This window comes from Bubalus kerabau, chromosome 10 (genome assembly GCF_029407905.1).
Source record: "Bubalus kerabau isolate K-KA32 ecotype Philippines breed swamp buffalo chromosome 10, PCC_UOA_SB_1v2, whole genome shotgun sequence".
NCBI lineage: Eukaryota > Metazoa > Chordata > Mammalia > Artiodactyla > Bovidae > Bubalus > Bubalus kerabau.
This window is the reverse complement of record NC_073633.1, coordinates 25,240,476-25,259,121: the sequence shown is the minus strand read 5'-3', so window position 1 is coordinate 25,259,121 and position 18,646 is coordinate 25,240,476. Positions and strand designations below refer to the sequence as shown.

At 59.7% G+C, this 18,646-nt stretch overlaps 1 protein-coding gene across 1 annotated transcript; it reads left to right on the top strand.

Moving 5' to 3' along the window:
* Nucleotides 1–667: 667 nt before the first annotated feature.
* CARMIL3 (capping protein regulator and myosin 1 linker 3) lies at nucleotides 668–17,123 on the top strand. Its single transcript, XM_055537019.1, has 40 exons — nucleotides 668–805; nucleotides 2,248–2,342; nucleotides 2,651–2,701; nucleotides 2,806–2,865; nucleotides 2,951–3,066; nucleotides 3,275–3,372; nucleotides 3,604–3,674; nucleotides 3,773–3,846; nucleotides 4,070–4,145; nucleotides 4,224–4,312; nucleotides 4,774–4,868; nucleotides 5,101–5,187; nucleotides 5,398–5,507; nucleotides 5,641–5,718; nucleotides 6,287–6,363; nucleotides 6,443–6,547; nucleotides 6,640–6,709; nucleotides 7,128–7,209; nucleotides 7,337–7,433; nucleotides 7,584–7,638; nucleotides 7,719–7,891; nucleotides 8,133–8,201; nucleotides 8,419–8,512; nucleotides 8,598–8,696; nucleotides 9,128–9,256; nucleotides 9,433–9,546; nucleotides 9,960–10,135; nucleotides 11,062–11,149; nucleotides 11,304–11,441; nucleotides 11,720–11,783; nucleotides 11,901–12,109; nucleotides 12,497–12,597; nucleotides 13,178–13,493; nucleotides 13,768–13,896; nucleotides 14,573–14,639; nucleotides 14,742–14,831; nucleotides 16,309–16,433; nucleotides 16,516–16,690; nucleotides 16,865–16,975; nucleotides 17,098–17,123. Exons 1-40 carry the CDS (start codon nucleotides 766–768, stop codon nucleotides 17,121–17,123), a joined length of 4,119 nt encoding a protein of 1,372 aa, XP_055392994.1. The 5' UTR covers nucleotides 668–765.
* Nucleotides 17,124–18,646: the final 1,523 nt, after the last annotated feature.

Below are 18,646 nucleotides of genomic sequence, written 5' to 3'. Positions count from 1 at the left end.
TAAGTCTGGATCCTCCTAACCCTCCTCCTTGTCTCCAGGACCTGAGCGTAATGCTGAGGGTGGAGGTGTTTGCAGAGCTGCCAGCTGGGAGGAGGTGGCACGGGAATTCCTAGGTGCTACTCTGGGCTCACACCCGCGGGGATGGTGCCAAGAACATCGCAGGGATCACCGAGGCTGGGAAAGCGGGAAAGGAAGGTCGAACTTCCCCAGATGTGGCCAGGTCCTCTCCTAGCATCGCCCTTGGCCGCAAGTTCCTTCCTTCGAGGGTCAGCGAGGACGAGCCAGACGCGTCCCGAGCAAGCAGTGAAAAGGGAGGAGCCTGGCAAGGATGACCCCGCGAGGGGTACCCAGGCCCACAAACAAAAGAAATACGTTCTGCTGACGGTGCCCGAGGAGTGGATGACACGGAAAGTAAGGGCGCTGTGCCCCCGCCCGGGAGATAGCGCGGGCTCCAAGGCGACACGCACAGGGTGTCGCACGCGGGAGCCGGCGGGAGGGGTGGGCGCGAGCGCGCGCAGGGTCTCACGCGGCCAGGAGGCGCGGCGCGCATGCTCAATCCAGCACCTCTCCGGGCGGGGCGGGAGACCCGGCGCTCCGAGGCGGGGGGAGGAGCGCTCGCGCAGCCGCCCCTGACAGGAGCGGGCTCCGCGGCTGCTGCAGCGCTCAGCGGCCGGGCCCTGCCGGAGCCGGGTCTAGCATGTGCCGCGGCTCCCCGGCGGCGGTGACGGCGGCTCCTCTGCAGCAACAGCGGCAGCAGCGGCCGCCATGGCCAAGTCCAGCGCGGAGCTCACCCGCGAGCTGCAAGGTACGAGGCTGCGGTGGTCTCTGGGACGCTCCGTCCGGGAGCCTCCCAGCCCTAGTGCGTTCCTCTCCGCGGTACACCCCAGTCCCTCCGCCCCTCATGCATCCCGGTTCCAAGGCAGCCCCCTGCCTCTGCATCCCAGCTCGGGGCATCGCTGTCCCCAGAGCATCCTCCGCTGCCCCCTCGCCTCACCCTTCAGGACCTACCTGTCCCAGAGCCTCCCGTCCCGATCTTCAGTGACAGGTGCAGTCCCTTCACGCTCCCTGGGGCTGACTCTCAGCTATCCTGGCCCATCCCTAGGCGAAGCATCCAGTCTCGCCGCCGGAGAGTCCCCTTTCCCCCGCCGGGCGGGGCCAGGCCCGCCCCGCCGGGTGATGGGAGCTGCCCCAGGTCCTGACCGCCTCTGGGCTCAACACCCTCCCTCCTCCCGGCCCCGCCCCGGAACTGGCTCCAAAGAGCCCCTCAAGAAGCCGGGCTGTGCCCAGGCCAGTGGGGGCAAAGACGGGAGTCAGGGAAGAGGGCTTGGACTGGAGCTAAAACCGGGAACAGGGTCTCTGCAGCTCACCTACAACAACCCTCATACCAGCCTGCCCCCTGCTCTCTACCCCACACCCACACCTCAAGGCCTCTCCTGTTTGCCTGGTCCTCAGACTGTTCCAAACCAAGACCGACCCCCCAGCACAGCCACAACCCTGACCCCCAGAGGTGGGAGCACAGGCTAGCCCAGGCAGAGACCAGGACTCTCAAGGATACTCAGAGGCATGCTACACTGTGCCCATCTCCCACACCTCCAGAGGCACACAAGCACAGTTGTGAGGTGTGTGTACCCACATCTTTACAGAAACTGCACACACACACACACACAGGCATGCACGCACGCACACTGGGATATCTGGATGATTCTCCAGCAGATGGATATGGGACTCATTTAAACACTAACTCCTTCCTACCTCCCTACCCCCCACCCACAGGAGAACTGGCTGGCTCTGTGCCCCTTTCACAACTGCAAGTACAGCATACTCATTCACACTTACCCATCCTCAACACAAGCTCCCTGGCATCTTCTTTACACACATAGTAGAAGGCAGACACCACAGCAGACCATCAAGCATGTAGTGGGACACCCCCACGCCCCTACACAATGACTCACTCTGTATGGGTTGACAGCTGCTGGAGTGCACGGGTTGGGAAAATCCTTCACACTCTCCCAGAGTGCCACCCAACTACTGTCCCTCAACTCAGGGACAGCAGAAGCCAGAGTTTTTTCCGTAGCACCCCTGCCTTTCTAATAGAAAAAGTTACCCAAGAAGGAAAGATCTCAATTCCTGTTCTTCATCTCTCTCTGATTCTCTCTCCTCCTCTCTGCCCCTGCCCCTGGAGGGCCTTGGGTATGTGGGGGTGGCTAGGGTAAGGGGGGCCCTGAGCAGCCTACTACCCACCTGCAGACAGCATCCGGAGGTGCCTGAGCCAAGGGGCTGTGCTCCAACAACATCGCGTGAAGCTGGAGACAAAGCCCAAGAAGTTCGAGGACCGAGTACTGGTAAGGGACTGGACTGGGGGAAGGAAGGGGGAATCAAGGGCACCTGGGCTGGTAAGGGCAAGGAACCTGGGGGGCAAAGGAGACAGGTGGAGGAGTGCTGAAAAGACATAGCCTGTGGGAGGGGGAGACTGGACTGGCTGGTTGTCCAGGAACCTGGGGCAGGGCATAAGAGAGAAGCAGGGACTTTCAGAGCAGAAGGCCAGCTGGCAGGGAGTGCACATGGGCTGAGGGCGCTGACAGAGGGCAGGGGGACTAGATCCCAGGAAACTACCATTTGCTGCTGATGCTCTATTTTTCCCTCTCTGAAGGCCCTGACCTCCTGGCGTCTCCACCTCTTCCCCCTTAAAGTCCCAGCCAAGGTGAGTTGGGCTGATGAGTGGGAGAACACCCAGGGTGCCCTCCTCTGAGCCCAGCAGCCAGGCCCTGACCAGGAGCTGCACATTCCCATGCCCCCACCCCTCAGGTGGAGAGCTCCTTCAATGTCCTAGAGATCCGCGCCTTCAACACGCTCAGTCAGAACCAGGTGAGCTCTGGAGCGTGGGCCCCACTCCTGGGCCAGCAGGAGGAGGGAACCTATGTCTGAGTCCCTGCCGCTCCCTCTCCCCCAGATCCTAGTGGAGACGGAGCGTGGCATGGTGAGCATGCGGCTGCCATCAGCTGAGAGCGTGGACCAGGTGACACGACATGTGAGCTCTGCCCTCTCCAAGGTCTGCCCTGGCCCTGGGTGAGTGGCAAAGGAGGAGTCTCTCAGGGGTCAGACAATAAAGAAGTCCCCTCCCCCCTCCCTCCCCTGGTCCTGGGACCCTGTGACACCAAGGAGAAGAGCTCTCATGTCCCCAGTGCTGCTTTTCCTAGGGATCCAGAAGCTGTAACAGAGGAAGAATTGAGAGCCTCTTTCCACCCGTCTTGGGATGGATTTGTTGTTTTTCCAGGAGTCTAATCCGGCGTGGAAATGCAGACACCCCGGATGGGCCCCGAGACACGTCCCCTAACTCTGAGACTTCCACATCCACCACCCACAGTGTCTGCGGTGAGCAGGGGCAGGTTTGAGGGAAAGGGGACCTACACCACCCTGCCCCTTGCTCAGAGTCCTCTGTGTATAGGGCTTGAGGCTCCACAGCTCCCAGACCTCGGAGGTTCATGATGCTGCAGGAACCCAAGACACTGGCACATAAAATGACCTTGACCTTTCCTTGAATGCTCCAAGTCTCTTCCCCACCCCCTTAGCCTTTAAGGAGCCAGCCCATCTCCTGCCCCACAGGTGGCTTCTCTGAGACCTACGCTGCCCTGTGCGACTACAACGGGCTGCACTGCCGTGAAGAGGTGCAATGGGTGCGTTTGGGCAGGGACCTGGCAGGCGGGCAGGTGGGACCCGGAGGGAGGGGCCACGGAGGAGGGGAGCAGATGCGAGCCAGTTCCACCTCTCCAAGGATGTGGACACCATCTATCATGCCGAGGATAACCGAGAGTTCAATCTTTTGGATTTCAGCCACTTGGAGAGCCGGTAAGTAGATGGGATAGAGACTTAACCCCGCATTCCAGCCTCAGCCCAGCCTTGGCCCTTCTAACCTCTCCCTTCTAGCCCCACAAAGCCTGGGATCTGTCTCCCAGCCCCGACACCCACTGCCCTCCACCCATCTAAGCTTTAACCACCCCATCCTTAGTCTCTTCTTTCCTGCCCCAGTCACCTGCTCACCACTTTCCTGCCCCCATCAATCTTCCCACAGAGACTTGGCCCTAATGGTGGCAGCCCTGGCCTACAACCAATGGTTCACCAAACTCTACTGCAAAGACCTGCGGCTGGTAGGGTCTAGGAGGAATGGGGGACGGGAGAGTAGTGCCCTCTCTGGCTCCTGACCACACGACCCCCTCTGTCCCCAGGGCTCTGAAGTGCTAGAACAGGTGCTACACACCCTGAGCAAGTCGGGGAGCCTTGAAGAGCTGGTGCTGGACAATGCCGGGCTTAAGACGTGAGGCCAGCCTCCTCCTTGGGCAGTGGTGCCCCTTGATGTAGTCTTAGGGTCCCAGAACCTCAGGGCATGATGTAGGCCTCGTGATGTAGAACCATCTCATCCAGCTCCTCACTTTACAGAAGAGGAGACTGAGGCCCAAAGAGGGCACACAGCAAGTCCCACCTAAGCCTCCCGACCCCCAGCTCCACGGCCTTCCCCAGTATCTCCGAGCCCCATCCCCTCCTGCCTTCAGCCGCAGAGCAGACTACTCTGCTCCTGTCTCGAGGGCCCGCAGCTGGGCTTTGTCTCAGCACCACTTCCCAGGTACTCCTGAGTGACAGCAGGCTCCCTGCAGGCCCCGAGCTGCTCCTCACCTGCGGGGACCTCTGACCATCGCAGCCCCAGCCAGGCAGGCAGATGGAGGAGGAGGGGAAGCCCAGAGCCTGGGACAAACACATCCTTCCTCCCCTTCCCTGAAGGGACTTTGTCCAGAAGCTGGCCGGGGTGTTTGGGGAGAACGGGAGCTGTGTGCTGCATGCCCTCACTCTGTCCCACAACCCCATCGAGGACAAGGGTGAGCCCCGGCCCTGAATCCTGCCCCCCACCGCAATGCAGAACCCCCCAGCCCAGCCCAGAGCCCAACCCAGGGCTGAACAGGGGCTCTCCAACCTGATGCCAGCCCCTATCCCAGTACCTCCATCCTAGACCCCAGGCCCACATTCCACTCAAGCCCCCTGTCTGACTCTGCACTGCCTGCCCCCACTGCCTATCTCTCAGGGAGGCCCTTTTCTCTCTCCACTCCCCAGGTTTCCTCAGTCTGAGCCAGCAGCTCCTCTGCTTCCCCACTGGCCTCACCAAACTGTGCCTGGCCAAGACTGCCATCTCCCCTAGAGGTACTTGCCCCGGGACCCCTGACCTCTGGCCCCTGACCCCTCCCCTTCCCGTACTACCTGGGTATCAAGTCCCAGAGGCCTCACCCATGCACATGGCATCCCAAGGATCACAGAAGGGACAGGAGCACAGCTGGGGAGTGGGGAAGAGTTGCATGCAAGGGGGAGAGGTGGGGGTGGGGGCCAACCCAGCCCAGTGCCCGCTGTGCTCAGGGCTCCAGGCGCTGGGCCAGACCTTTGGGGCCAACCCGGCCTTTGCCAGCTCCCTCCGGTACCTGGACCTGAGCAAGAACCCTGGGCTGCTCGCCACCGACGAGGCCAACGTGAGTCCACGCACGGTGCCTCAAGTCCCTGCAGAAATACACTCAGGGCCTGGAGTCTCTGCCCTTTAGCCCTGGGGACGGGAGGGACTCTGTCACCCCTCCCCTTGCAGCCCCCTCTGTCCTTCCTTCCCAGGCCCTCTACAGTTTCCTGGCCCAGCCCAATGCCCTGGTACACCTGGACCTGGCGGGGACTGACTGCACCATCGACTCGGTGAGGGGTTGGTGATGGGGGAGCCAGCCTGCAGGGACTTGGGGAGGCCAGGGTGGGTCTCTGCCTCACCTTGTACTGTCTGATCTCTGTACTCTCTTTGAGTACAGATGTGGGCCAAGCTGGCAGGACGGCTTCAGGTTCAGCAAAATTCCAAAGCAACCCCAAAGCTCACCCCGTGTGGCACTTTGTCTATGCGCTGCCCAAGGTTGTGCCAGCTGTGCCTGAAAGCCAGCCTGGCTCCATCCCCTGGCTGTGCACCCCAGCGCAGGGCTGAGTCCCCCCGGGGGAAAGGACTCCTTCCCTAACCTGAACCAGCCACCTTATAAGCCTGTGGTGGCCCTGGCTTTAACACATCCACTGCCTATGAGCCTCTCACACCCCTGGGGCCGGGCAGGTGGGAGGACACCCGCTTTCCACAGAGGGGAAACTGAGGCTTGAAGAGGCTAAGTGAGGCAGGCACAGCGGGACTTGCGCAGACTGACCACAGAGGGTGAAGCGCCAGGACCTCGGTGGGGTTGGAGGAGGGAGTCCGCACTGCCCCTTGAGACATGCCCTGTCTCCCTCACAGCTTCTGGGCGCCCTGCTTCACGGCTGCTGCTCCCACCTCACCTACCTCAACCTGGCGCGAAACAGCTGCTCCCACAGGTGGGAGCGCAGGGGTGTGGGGAGGGGAGGGGCAAGTCATGGGCACCCCCTCCCTTGCTGACCCCAGACATCTCCACAGGAAGGGCCGGGAGGCGCCCCCGGCCTTTAAGCAGTTCTTCAGCAGCGCCTACACTCTGAGCCACGTCAACCTGTCGGCCACGAGGCTGCCCCTGGAGGCCCTCAGGTCGGGTGGGTGCAGGGTTGGGGGCGTCCGAGGGGGAGCCCTGGGAGAAGGGGCGAAGGGTAAAGGTGGGCCCACTGACCTTGCTCCCACAGGGCGCTGCTCCAGGGCCTGTCCCTCAACAGTCACCTCAGTGATCTGCACCTGGACCTCAGTAGCTGTGAGGTGAGCCCTCCTTCCTCTGCCATTCCTCTGACCTAAGTCAAGCTCTGACTCCATGTTGCCTCTGCACTACCCCTCTGCAGCCCCACAACCTGACCACACCTCCACTCTTTCTAGAGGTCATTTCCAGTCTCCGATATCCCCTCCCTGAGCGCTTGGGGATGGGAAATACCAGGCTTTCCCAGCAGATGGCAGGAACAGGCTGTCTCCAGAGCAGCGGCCCAGAGATTTTTCTGGCAGAAGGAAGGGAAGAGAGCCCTAGGGAAGGATCTGGTGTGGAGAAAGGGCCTCCTGATTTCACACCCAAGACCCGATTTGACCTTGAATCCTGGCGTGACTCCTCTTATCTCTGAGCATTAGAGGGGCCCTATCTTCCACACCAGCCCCTGCCTCCTGCCTCACCCCCACTGTGTCCCTACAGCTCCGCTCAGCTGGAGCCCAGGCTTTGCAGGAGCAGCTGGGGGCTGTCACCTGTGTGGGCAGCCTGGATCTGTCAGACAATGGTGAGTGGGGGCCTCCCCCTTCCTGGGGGCCAGGTGGGGACAGGGGCCTGGAGCCTGGGGGAGAAACCCTCAGATGACTCCAGTGAGACTCAGGCCTCAAGTCCAGGCTTCTCCATCTGCTGGCCAGGGTTCGACTCGGACCTCCTGACACTGGTGCCTGCACTTGGGAAGAACAAGTCTCTCAAGCACCTGTTCCTGGGAAAGAACTTCAATGTCAAGGCCAAGTGAGGCCCCCCTCCCTATACCCACAGACCCCCGCTCCATCATCGGCTTATTCTTTTGGCTCACTGTATCACCCCTGACCACCTTTCTGCTGCTCCAGTAGCATGACCCCAGCCCCCTCTCCTCCTACTCTGAGCCCCAACTCCCTGCAGGACCCTGGAGGAGATCCTCCACAAGCTGGTACAGCTGATCCAGGAAGAGGACTGTGTGAGTGCCGGGGCCTGGGAGGGGACCTGCAGTGATGGGGGCTGCAGGGACTGGGTCCAACTCCCCACTTGCCCACACAGTCCCTGCAGTCACTGTCGGTGGCAGACTCCCGGCTGAAGCTTCGCACCAGCATCCTCATCAATGCCCTGGGCAGCAACACCTGCCTGGCAAAGGTGGATTTGAGCGGCAATGGCATGGAGGACATCGGGGCCAAGATGTTGTCTAAGGCCCTGCAGATAAACTCCTCCCTCAGGTGGGGCCCACACCTCGACCCTCTCACCTGGAGCCCCAGCCCTCCCCCAAACACACATACCTGCCCTCCCTGCTGCCTCACTGCTTATACCCCAGTTTCCAGGAGACCCTTAGTCCCAGGACTATCTCTGAGTCAGCCTTATTAACCAGGAAAGGTGGGAGGGCTCCCGGTGGGGCTGTCCCTGCTCCCTAAGAGAGGCCCAGTAGGAGGGGTACCAAGCTGATGCCCATCCTTTCCCCAGAACTATCCTCTGGGATCGGAACAATACATCCGCCCTGGGCTTTCTGGACATTGCGAGGGCCCTGGAGAGGTGAGTAGGCTAGGGCCCTGCCCTAACCAAGCCCCCAGTCTCCCTGTACCTGGATCCAGCCTGAACTTCACAAGCCCCATTCCAGTGCATCTGACCTAATTGCATAGAAACGTTAAGGAGGACTGTGGAGGGACGTGGTCAGCAAGAGGTGGGTGTGGGCAGCAGGAGCCTGCCCTGCCACCTCCTCCCCACCCAGCTGTGCCGCTCTGTCCCACAGCAACCACACGCTGCGCTTCATGTCCTTCCCAGTGAGCGACATCTCCCAAGCCTACCGCAGCGCCCCTGAGCGCACCGAGGACGTCTGGCAGAAGGTGGTGGCCTGAGCGGGGTGGATCCCCGGGGGCAGGGGCCAGCCCGCCTGCCCTGGTCCTGACCCCACCCACCCATCATCTCTAGATCCAGTGGTGCCTGGTGAGGAACAATCACTCCCAGACATGCCCCCAGGAGCAGGCCTTCAGGCTGCAGCAGGGCCTGGTGACCAGCAGCGCCGAGCAAGTAAACGTTTCCCTCGGGGACATGGGGGCGCACGTGGGCATGCGGGGAGCACAGGGGCGATGTGTTGGAGTGCAGGGCGGGGTGGGGAGGGGTCGGGAGAGAGGCATCCTGAGGTGCCTACAGCTGGACTGAGCGTGTGAGAGAGCAAACAGAATGGACATGCAGAACGTGGGCCCCAAACATGAGAGAACATGTGGGCAAACAGCAGGGGTCCCGGACAAGGGGTCCCAGGACTGTGGGAGCTCTGCTGAGCGTTCAAGAATGGCCTCCCAAGAAGAGGAGGGGACAGGCCATCGGCAGACGTCACCCTTGCCCTGTCAGTGGCGGCCAGCGACATGGTCCAAGGGAGCCCAGAAATGGGGCGCCCAGGGCCCACCTGGGAAGGTGAAGAGGCGGGGGTCCCCCCTGACACTCCTGCCACTGTGCTGCAGATGCTGCAGCGACTGTGCGGACGGGTGCAGGAGGAGGTCCGGGCCCTGAGGCTGTGCCCCCTGGAGCCTGTGCAAGACGAGCTGCTCTACGCCCGGGATCTCATCAAGGATGCCAAGAACTCTCGGGCGGTGAGCGTTCTGCAGCCCCGCCCTCCCCTGACAGTCTGGAGAGCACAGGAAGGCCACGTGCCAACCCAGGAGCATCCACCCCCTGCCCCGTGCATCTACCTTCCTAGCCCAGGGCCCCCCAGAGACCCAGCGAGGCCCAATTCTGGCTTTCTCATCAGACCCTGTTCCTTCTCCAGCTGTTTCCCAGCCTCTACGAGCTGGGCCACATGCTGGCCAACGACGGGCCTGTGCGGCAGAGGCTGGAGTCAGTGGCCAGTGAGGTGTCCAAGGCTGTGGACAAGGAGCTGCAGGCAAGTCCCGGGGGAGGAGCCCAGTGCTGACCAAGGCCCTTAGCCGAGGGCAGAGGTCAGCACAGGGGGATTACTGTGGGCAAGAAGGAAGTGCAGAAGACCACCTACATGCCCGCTGCCCCAAGGCATTGCCAAAAAACTGGGCTTGGATGTTTGTTGTTCCTTTCAGCCTTAGCCCCTGAACTCTGACCTCTCCCTCTGGACTCTGATCCTTAGACTGACTATCCCTTGTCCATGTGTCCATGTGGTAGGATGGCAGGAACACTGACCAGGATGTGGGGAGGCCTGAGTGTCCAAGGCTCTGCTGCTAACCTGCCCTGTGACCTTGATGAGCTAGACACGCTGCAGTCTCTTCCGTTGTGGGGCCAGCCCTGACCTCCTTGGGGCTCTGGCTTCCTTTCCTCCCACACTAGGTGATCCTGGAGTCCATGGTCAGCCTGACGCAGGAATTATGCCCCGTGGCCATGCGGGTGGCCGAAGGGCACAACAAGATGCTGAGCAACGTGGCCGAGCGTGTCACCGTGCCCCGGAACTTCATCCGCGGGGCGCTACTGGAACAGGCGGGACAGGATATTCAGAACAAGCTGGAGTGAGAGGCAGGGGCGGGGCTGGGACGGGCTGGACTTGGCCTTGAGCACTTAGGGACTCCGGGGCCCAGCTATCAGTAATGAATAATGAATGACAATCTCCATTATAAGAGATGAATCTTTAACCAACTGCAACCTTGCTATTTAGGGTCTGACTGGTCTTTGCCCTAGAAGTGTAAATGCTGAGCTGGGGTTTAGGAGTCCAGACAGTGCACACAGGTGTACACATACACACAGCCGCACACAGACCCCAGGAAGTGACCTCTAGAAACAGAGCACAGCCTCCTCAGAGGTAGGGACAAAGAATACGGGTACATGGACTGCACTGCCCATCCCCCCACATTTTCGTGGCCCCTAGAGCACTCTTTCATTCCAGTCTGGGTACCACCTCTCAAGACAAGGAAACAAAGGAAAATTATAACACAAACCCATGAAATAGGCAAGCTCAAGAAATACTGGTTCCTGCTCTTACAGCAGTTGTTGATGCTGTTCAGTCACTCAGTTGTGTCCAACTCTTTGCAACCCCATGGACTGCAGCACTCCAAGCATCCCTGTCCTTCACTATCTCCTGGAGTTTGCTCAAACTCGTGTCCATTGAGTCAGTGATGCCAGCTAAGGCCAGCAGAATTCACTCAGCAACTCAACTTACCTCTATCTGTTGCCCTGGAGCTCCAGGGACCTGACCCAGAGCCCCTGTGCTCCTCTTTCCCCTCGGTTCCTTTTCGTGCACCCTCCTCATCCACACACTCCTAGGCTGGAAGGGCTGTGGGTGGAGCTGAGTTCTAGACCCAGGGTACCTTGTATAGCAGCTGTGTTTTCCGTGGGCAGCCAGGGCAGCTGGCCCACTCCCTCAGGCATCTGGGAAAGGCTGGGGCAGAGACTCCAAGGTGGGGACGGGGTTGCTGAGTAGCTCCCCCTGTGCCCACAGTGAAGTGAAGCTCTCAGTCGTCACCTACTTGACCAACTCCATAGTAGACGAGATCCTCCAGGAGCTATACCACTCCCACAAGAGCCTGGTAAGACTTCTGAGCCTCCACCAGGCCCAGGGAGGCCCTCTACCCCATCCCACATCAGCCCACCTGCCCCCCTAACCCTCCCCATCAAGATCCTGGGAGGCGGGCAACCTCCTTGGGATCTTGATCTTCCTCGTTCACACCTGTCCTTCCCTAGGCCCGACACCTGGCCCAGCTAAGAACATTGTCAGATCCACCAGGGGGGCCAGGCCAAGGGCAGGATCTGTCCTCCCGAGGCCGAGGCCGGAACCACGACCACGAGGAGACCACAGACGATGAGCTTGGAACCAACATCGTGAGCACCCCCACTCCCCTCCTAACCTTGGTCCTGCCCCCGAACCTGCAAACCACTGTCCCTTTCTACATCCCTGGACTCCACCCTCTGCCCCACACTGGGTCTCATCCCCTCACCCCGATCCCCACCAGCCTCTTCCCTCATCCCATTGCCTCGGCTGCCTGAGGACGGGGAGCCAGGATGGAGTCTAAAGAGAAGACTTCATGAGGAATGGGAGGCTCCAGGTGGGTCTCCTGGGACTTGCCACCTGGCCCCATCATTCGCCTCCCTCTCTGCAGGACACCATGGCCATCAAAAAGCAGAAACGCTGCCGCAAGATCCGGCCAGTGTCTGCCTTCATTAGTGAGTCTTCCAGCCTCCGAGCTGATGGCACTGATTCTGTTTCTTTTATCTCTGCCTCTCCAGCCTGCTCTCTCCCCATCCCTCCTGCTAGTCCCTCTAATGCTGCTGTCCCCACAGGTGGGAGCCCTCAGGACATGGAAAGTCAGCTGGGGAGCCTGGGAATCCCCCCTGGCTGGTTCTCAGGACTCGGGAGCAGCCAGCCCGCAGCTAGTGGTTCCTGGGAAGGTCTATCCGAGCTGCCCACTCATGGCTATAAACTAAGGCATCAAACACAAGGGCGGCCCCGGCCCCCCAGGACCACCCCTCCAGGACCTGGTCGGCCCAGTGTGAGTCCCTAAGGCCTCACCAGAGGACCAACCTCACTTAGCAATGCCAGAGCCAGGGATTCTAGCTCTAGGACACCAGTGCCAGAGGTCCTAGTCTTATGGGATCGGGCGGGGGCCCAGGCAGGCCATGGAACAGAAGAGGGAGCATCCAGATTGGATGGAGCTAGACCTGGTCACAGATAGGAAATCTGTCTGCTGGACAGTGGCAGTTCTCATTTTGGTGAGAGTCAAGAGCCGCCAAGCTTGAGATACCCATGTAGCCTGAAGTCTGTGTTTGCATGGGGTCAGGAGGAGGCAAGGTCAAGTCCCAGGGGGCTGGCCTTGAATAGAGGGGAGGAGGGCTTCCTCACCCAGATAATATATCCTACAGGACTTTCCTCCCAGCAGGCGCCAGTACCAGGGACCCGTCAGGAGAACGGAATGGCCACCCGCCTGGATGAGGGGCTGGAGGACTTCTTCAGCAGAAGAGTCATGGATGAAAGCTCCAGGTGCGGCATCCAGGCACACCCCCAGTTTCAGCAGGCCCCGAGGCCCTAGGAAAGCTCCTGTGTCCACCCACCTCCCAGGGAGGTTTCTCCAGTGGCAGTCTCTCTGGGACATTTCCCCCCACATTCTTTCTTCCCCTCCCAGCCCTTAGTTCCCATGTTGTCTGAATCTCCTCAGGACAGCTGGAAGGAATGGGGCTGGAATGAACCACCAGAGTGGGACTGCAGGAGTTGGGGGTTGGGTAGCAGGCCCTGGGATGGGATGACGGTGGTACCCGGCCTGGAGGGCACATGCTGTCACTGTCCTGCACAGACGCTGCAGCCTGTCTCCAGAAGGAACTGGGTCACTTGGAGAGGCTGAGAGGAGTGGGGGAAGGCGTCCCTGGGAGGGAAGAGACTGCTGGAGGGTTACGACAGGAAAGTTGAGGACACCATCCCCTGGGAATATGTAGACAGGGTTATGGAGCAGCAGGGAACCCTAGATGAGAGAGAGTGGGGGATTCTGAGAACCATGAACGACCTCAGCATCTGGCACTGGGCTCTCCCCACGACTTAGTCACTAACTCACCCCGACCTTGCCCAGCTACCCCCGGACTCTGAGGACCCTGCGTCCAGGCCTGTCCGAACCTCCACTGCCTCCACTGCAGAAGAAAAGGCGCCGAGGCCTGTTTCACTTTCGCCGGCCCCGGAGCTTCAAGGGAGACAGGGGGCCAGGCTCCCCCACCACCGGGCTCCTCCTCCCTCCTCCCCCACCCCCACCCCCAACTCAGGAGAGCCCCCCGAGCCCAGATCCCCCCAGCCTTGGCAATAACTCCTCCCCCTGCTGGAGCCCCGAGGAAGAAAGCAGCCTCCTCCCCACATTTGGCGGGAGCCGGGGGCCTTCCTTCCGCAGGAAGACGGTAAGTGAGGCAGGGGCTCTGAGTCCTGGTTCCCACACAGCCCATCCACCCCAGGCAATTAGTGGCAGGATGCTAGAACTCAGGGATCAGGAGAACTTTGTCATCCCAGGTCTCCACTCCTTGGCTCCTTGGGCTAAGCCTGGTGACCCAGACTCCCAGCATGCAAATGAGGGCAGTGGAAGGACTCCTCAGAGGGCTTCCAGACAGGGGACTTGGAGAGGTATGGAGCCCCTTCTCCATAAGAAACTGCTTCTAACCTGTAACCTTGTTCCAGGGCACTGAGGGGGCAGAGCCTGGGGAGGGAGGCCAGGCCCCCGGGGCAGCACAGCAGCCGAGGGTCCACGGCGTCGCCCTTCCTGGGTTGGGAAGAGCCAAGGGTTGGAGCTTCGATGGGAAACGAGAGGTGAGGGGAGCCCAGGGTGGCAAACTGGGGGTCCTGCAGGTCCCTGCTTACCACCCTCCCCTCCCCATGGGCCTACCCGCCTCCCCTCCCCAAGGGCCTACCCCCTCCCGTCCCCATGGGCCTGTGGTTCGTAGGTCAGTGGAGAGCAGTGCTTTGGAGAGCAAGGTGTGTGCTGTGGCTCTGCCCCTACACTTGGTGCAGAACCCTGGACAAGTCACTTAAGCTTCCGGAGCCTCTGTTTCCTTGTAAAGTGTGTGGCCCCCAAAATACTTAACTTCTAGAGCGGATTCCCAAATTTTAGTGACTTGATCACCAGCTTTATGACTGCTTTAACCTTATCCACATACCATGGCATTATTTACATAATATTTTTATTGAAATCAACTCACCTTTTTAAACTCAGTGTGGACCTAAGCATTATCATCTTTTAAAATCACAGGCTTGTACTAGTCATGTTTTTTCTACGACACATAAACACATATTAAAATAACACTATATTCATTCATGTAAACCATTTCTTATGTCCCCTAGGGGTGGTATGGGTATCATTCTTTGAGGAAAAGAGTCTGAGTGTCTAGGGACCAATGACATGAGATGCTAGAGCAGAAGCCCCTTGCTAACCACAGTCCCCACACGGAAGAGACTTTTTTATGACCTGACTCAGCTGTCCTTTCAGGGCACAGGTCCAGACCTGGAGGGCAGCGTCCAGGCTTGGCAGAAACGGCGTTCTTCGGACGACGCAGGTGAGAATGGGCGCCCTCACTTCCTTCCTTTGACCCCACTCTCAGCCCCACCCAACATGCATTTCCCCCCTCTCTCTTTCCCACCCTCTCCTTCCACTCCAGGGCCTGGAGCCTGGAAGCCCCCGCCGCCCCCCCAAAGCACCAAGCCGAGCTTCAGTGCCATGCGCCGAGCAGAGGCCACGTGGCACATAGGTATGGAAAGCCTCTTTCCTGGCAGCAGCTCTGAAGGCCCGAGTGTGTCCAAACAGACAAGCCAGTCAAGGTGGGGCAGTACAATATCAACATTGTAAAGATGCTTCAGGGTATTTACAAAACTACATCCAAAAAAAAACAAACCACCGGGTGCAAAGAAAGGCCCCATGGAACAAAAGTGCTTTGCCAGGCTGAGCCAACAGGAACAAAACTTTGTGGATGGTCGCGGGGAATTCTCTAGAGCAGGGGCCATCAGCAGAATGGTACTCTCCATAAAGAAGGCCTCTCTGTGTACCTCAGCTGGGGAAATGGTGGGCAGTACCAACCAGGTCCACCTCAAACATTCCAGTCTCCTCCACAAAGAGCTCACCAGACAATCCTCTGCCCACACAGAAAGGTGCCAACCAGAAGGGGCAAGAGCCCCCCCCCCCCCGCCTTGGGGGTCAGACACCCTGGGTGTTCGATTGGGCTCAGCCACCACCTGCAGTGTTGACCTCAAACAAGTTATTTACCTTCCAGAATAAAGGGTGGGGGATCATAGTATGACACCTCCCTTCCGCTGGGTTCAGAGCACCTTTCATTTAGGGAGCCGCTAACGGAAAACCAGTCAGCTTGGCATCATTCTCAGTTCCCACAGGCCTGGAATGTGACCCTCCAACAATACTGACAGGGACAAATCTCCCTGGAGAGGCTGACACTCCCTTCCCTCCTCCACTCCCACCCCAGGCCTAGGGCATGAGGGTGCCCTGCAGAGCTAGGCTGGCCTGAGGTTTGGCAATGCCTGGGCACCTGCCCCATCCTCCAAGGCCAACACATCATGTGGAACATCTTCCCTGATGATCCTGTCCCATAAGCAGGCTAGTTAAGACACCCGAAGACGGGTTCCAGCTTTCATTTAGGAGACCACGGTTGTGGGGGCTGGGGGGAGCACCCCGTCCCCCCACACACACACCTACTTCCACACCCTCCAGGTCTTCCTTACCTGCACCTCACAGATACACACACAGACAATCCCATCCACGTAACGTATCCTCAGGTCTGGAGTGCATAAAGCCACAAGGCGGGGCTAGGGTGCAGTGAGAATGCCAGGCACCTCTCCTCCAGATTCACCACCTAAATCAGACTGGCAGAGAGTCCTAGGAAGGCCGGGCTGCAGCCTTGGCAGGGCCCCGGGGCACTGCAGCCCTGGATGGGCGACCATGCCTGTGAACCCAGCAGGCCCCAGACCCTGGCTCTGTCCCTGCTCTTCAAGAGGGTCAGCCCGAGCTCCCTGCAGAGGTGACAGGCTCAGGAGGATCCTGGGGACCAAGGGCTAAGGAAACTGGAGCGCAGAAGGAGACATCCAAGGCAGAGACGCAGGAGCAGAGGGGCTTGGAGGGGAAAGTCCTGGCCTCCAGGGCTTTACAGGGGCAGGGGACTGGGAGGGCTATGCAAGAATGTCTTTTCCTGCAGTTTCTCCTCTCTTCCCATCCCCCAGCTGAGGAGAGCGCCCCCAACCATGGCTGCCAGAGCCCCAGCCCAGCCTCCCAAGATGGAGAGGAGGAAAAGGAGGGGGCTGTCTTCCCAGAGAGGACGGTTTCCACCAGGAATGCTAAGGTGAGAGCCAGCAAGGCCGTGGGGAGGGACCTTTGATGAAGCAAAAGGACAAACTAACTGACCCGGCTTCCTTCTTTGCCGGCTGCAGGACCCTCCATTAGCTCTGAAGCCCCCCAAGCCCGTGGCTGTGCCCAGGGGCCGCCGGGCCCCACAGGAGCCAGGGGGCCGGGAGGAGGTCGAGACTGGGGGTGCAGCCCCAGGAATGAACAAACCCCGGCTGCAGCTGGGCTCACAGCAAGACCAAGAGGAGCCTGAGATCCAAGGTGCGCCACCTGCTAGAGGGGCTGGGGCACCTCTGGGGCCTCGCTGCCCCCCCCGACCTCGGGTCCCTTCCTGGGCACAGGATGAGTGGCAGACAGCCAGGAGCCACAGCTTGGGTGAGCACCCAGCCCGGGAGCCCCACTCACATGCTAGGCCTGCCTTGACTGTCATTGCAGGGCCCCCAGATCCAGGCCGCCGGACTGCCCCCCTGAAGCCTAAGCGGACACGGCGGGCGCAGTCCTGTGACAAGCTGGAACCTGACAGAAGACAGCCCCCTGACCCCACAGGTGCCAGAGGGGCGGTGAGAGGGTGGTCCCCCTGCCCACCCATCCATCTGACGCAGCATCCCCGCACGGGGTGGCTGGCTCTCCTTGCTGGGGAGACAGGGTTCCCTGGATTTTCCCAGCAGGAACCAGCGAGCCGGGAACAGACTGACAGCCGCTACGGCACCCTCCCCAGCCCTCCTCTCAACATGTGCCTCACAAGGACTCCGACCCCCACCCGCCCCCACACCCCCAAGCCCCTCTGCCAGCCCCTGTCCCAGGGGTGCAGGATGAGGCATGGGGGACCAGAAGTCGGGGAGCAGCCTGGAGAGAGGGAGGCTCTGCTTGCTTTGCAGATCTCCTCTCCTGGGAGGGCAGATCTGTCTCTCTATCCCCAGGGGCTCTCTCTCCACTTGTATAGAATAAAAAAACAAAATCACTGCCTGCCTGAGTCTCTGTTGCCTTCCTCATTCTCTGCTCCCATTCCCCACCAGCTGCTCCCCTTCCCTCAAGCCCCCACAGTGGAAAAGTGGGGACCATCCCCCCAGAGATGGGGCTAGAGCTCTAAGGGAAGAGGCAGGAAAGACTGGAGAGCTGCTGGGTGGGAGGGGACGCAGAAGCCCCCAGGCAGGGGGGTGTCATTTGCAGGGTCTGGGCTGAAAGCTGGCTGCAGAAGAGGCCAAGGTGGCAGAAAGCAGCATCAGTGTGTGTTGGGCTTTGCGGAGGTACAGTGGGATTGGGGAGGTCCTGGTGTCCCAGGAGGAGATTGGGAGCACTATGCCATGTGTGTGTGCGCGTGTGTGCATATGTACAGGCAGGCTCACTAATGGTGGAATTAAATGGTGATATGCCATCCCGGGGGCACCATCAGTAGTCCGAAATCTCAATAGTAGAGTGGCCTGCAGGTGAGCAGAAGTGCCTGTAGCGAGAGAAGATCAATGATTAAAATTAATTGTTTCCCATCAGTATACTAACAAATGCTAGCTTGGCATCCAAGATGCTGCTCAAGAGCCTCTTCCTCTGTGAAGCCCTTCCTGATGCCTTCCCCTGACTCATCCAAATTGAGCCCTTCCTCTTGCCTCCTCAACAGATCCATACTTTTTGCCTGTCATATCTCAATGCATTTGTTCTGATCATCTCTGTGGGATTTTTGTTCTATATGCACACACCTCCCCGAGGGGCAGGAGCTGTGTCTTAGTCCCCAGTGTAGCCCCCACCCCTGGCACAGTGCCTGGCACCCAGGAGATGCTCCATAAATTATTGCCACCTTAATACATGAGCAGCTTTGGGGATGGAAAGTGAAGTGCCCTGGTGACCCTTCTGTCGTACTCATCCAGACCACCATGTTCCCAAATGTCTTCACGTGCGGCATCCAGACAATTGCTCCTTTCCCCTGGCCTCACTAAGGAATGACTAATGTCTTGTTTGCTCAAGATCAGTGCGTGGCACGGCCCCTCCCACAGGATGTGGCCATATGGGCTGAATCTCGGGGTTGGGGGTAGTTACGGGCACCAGGAAGATGCCTTCGGAATCAGTCCAGCATATCTCCACACTGGGAAGCCCCTATCTTCAGGGGGCTTCGTGACCGGGATGTGACACTGTGTGCTATTAAGCAATTGTGTCCGTTTCCTTGTCTCCCTGTTAAAAGGTGGAACTTTGATTTCTAAAAGCTACGAGGCTCAGCATGATATGTAG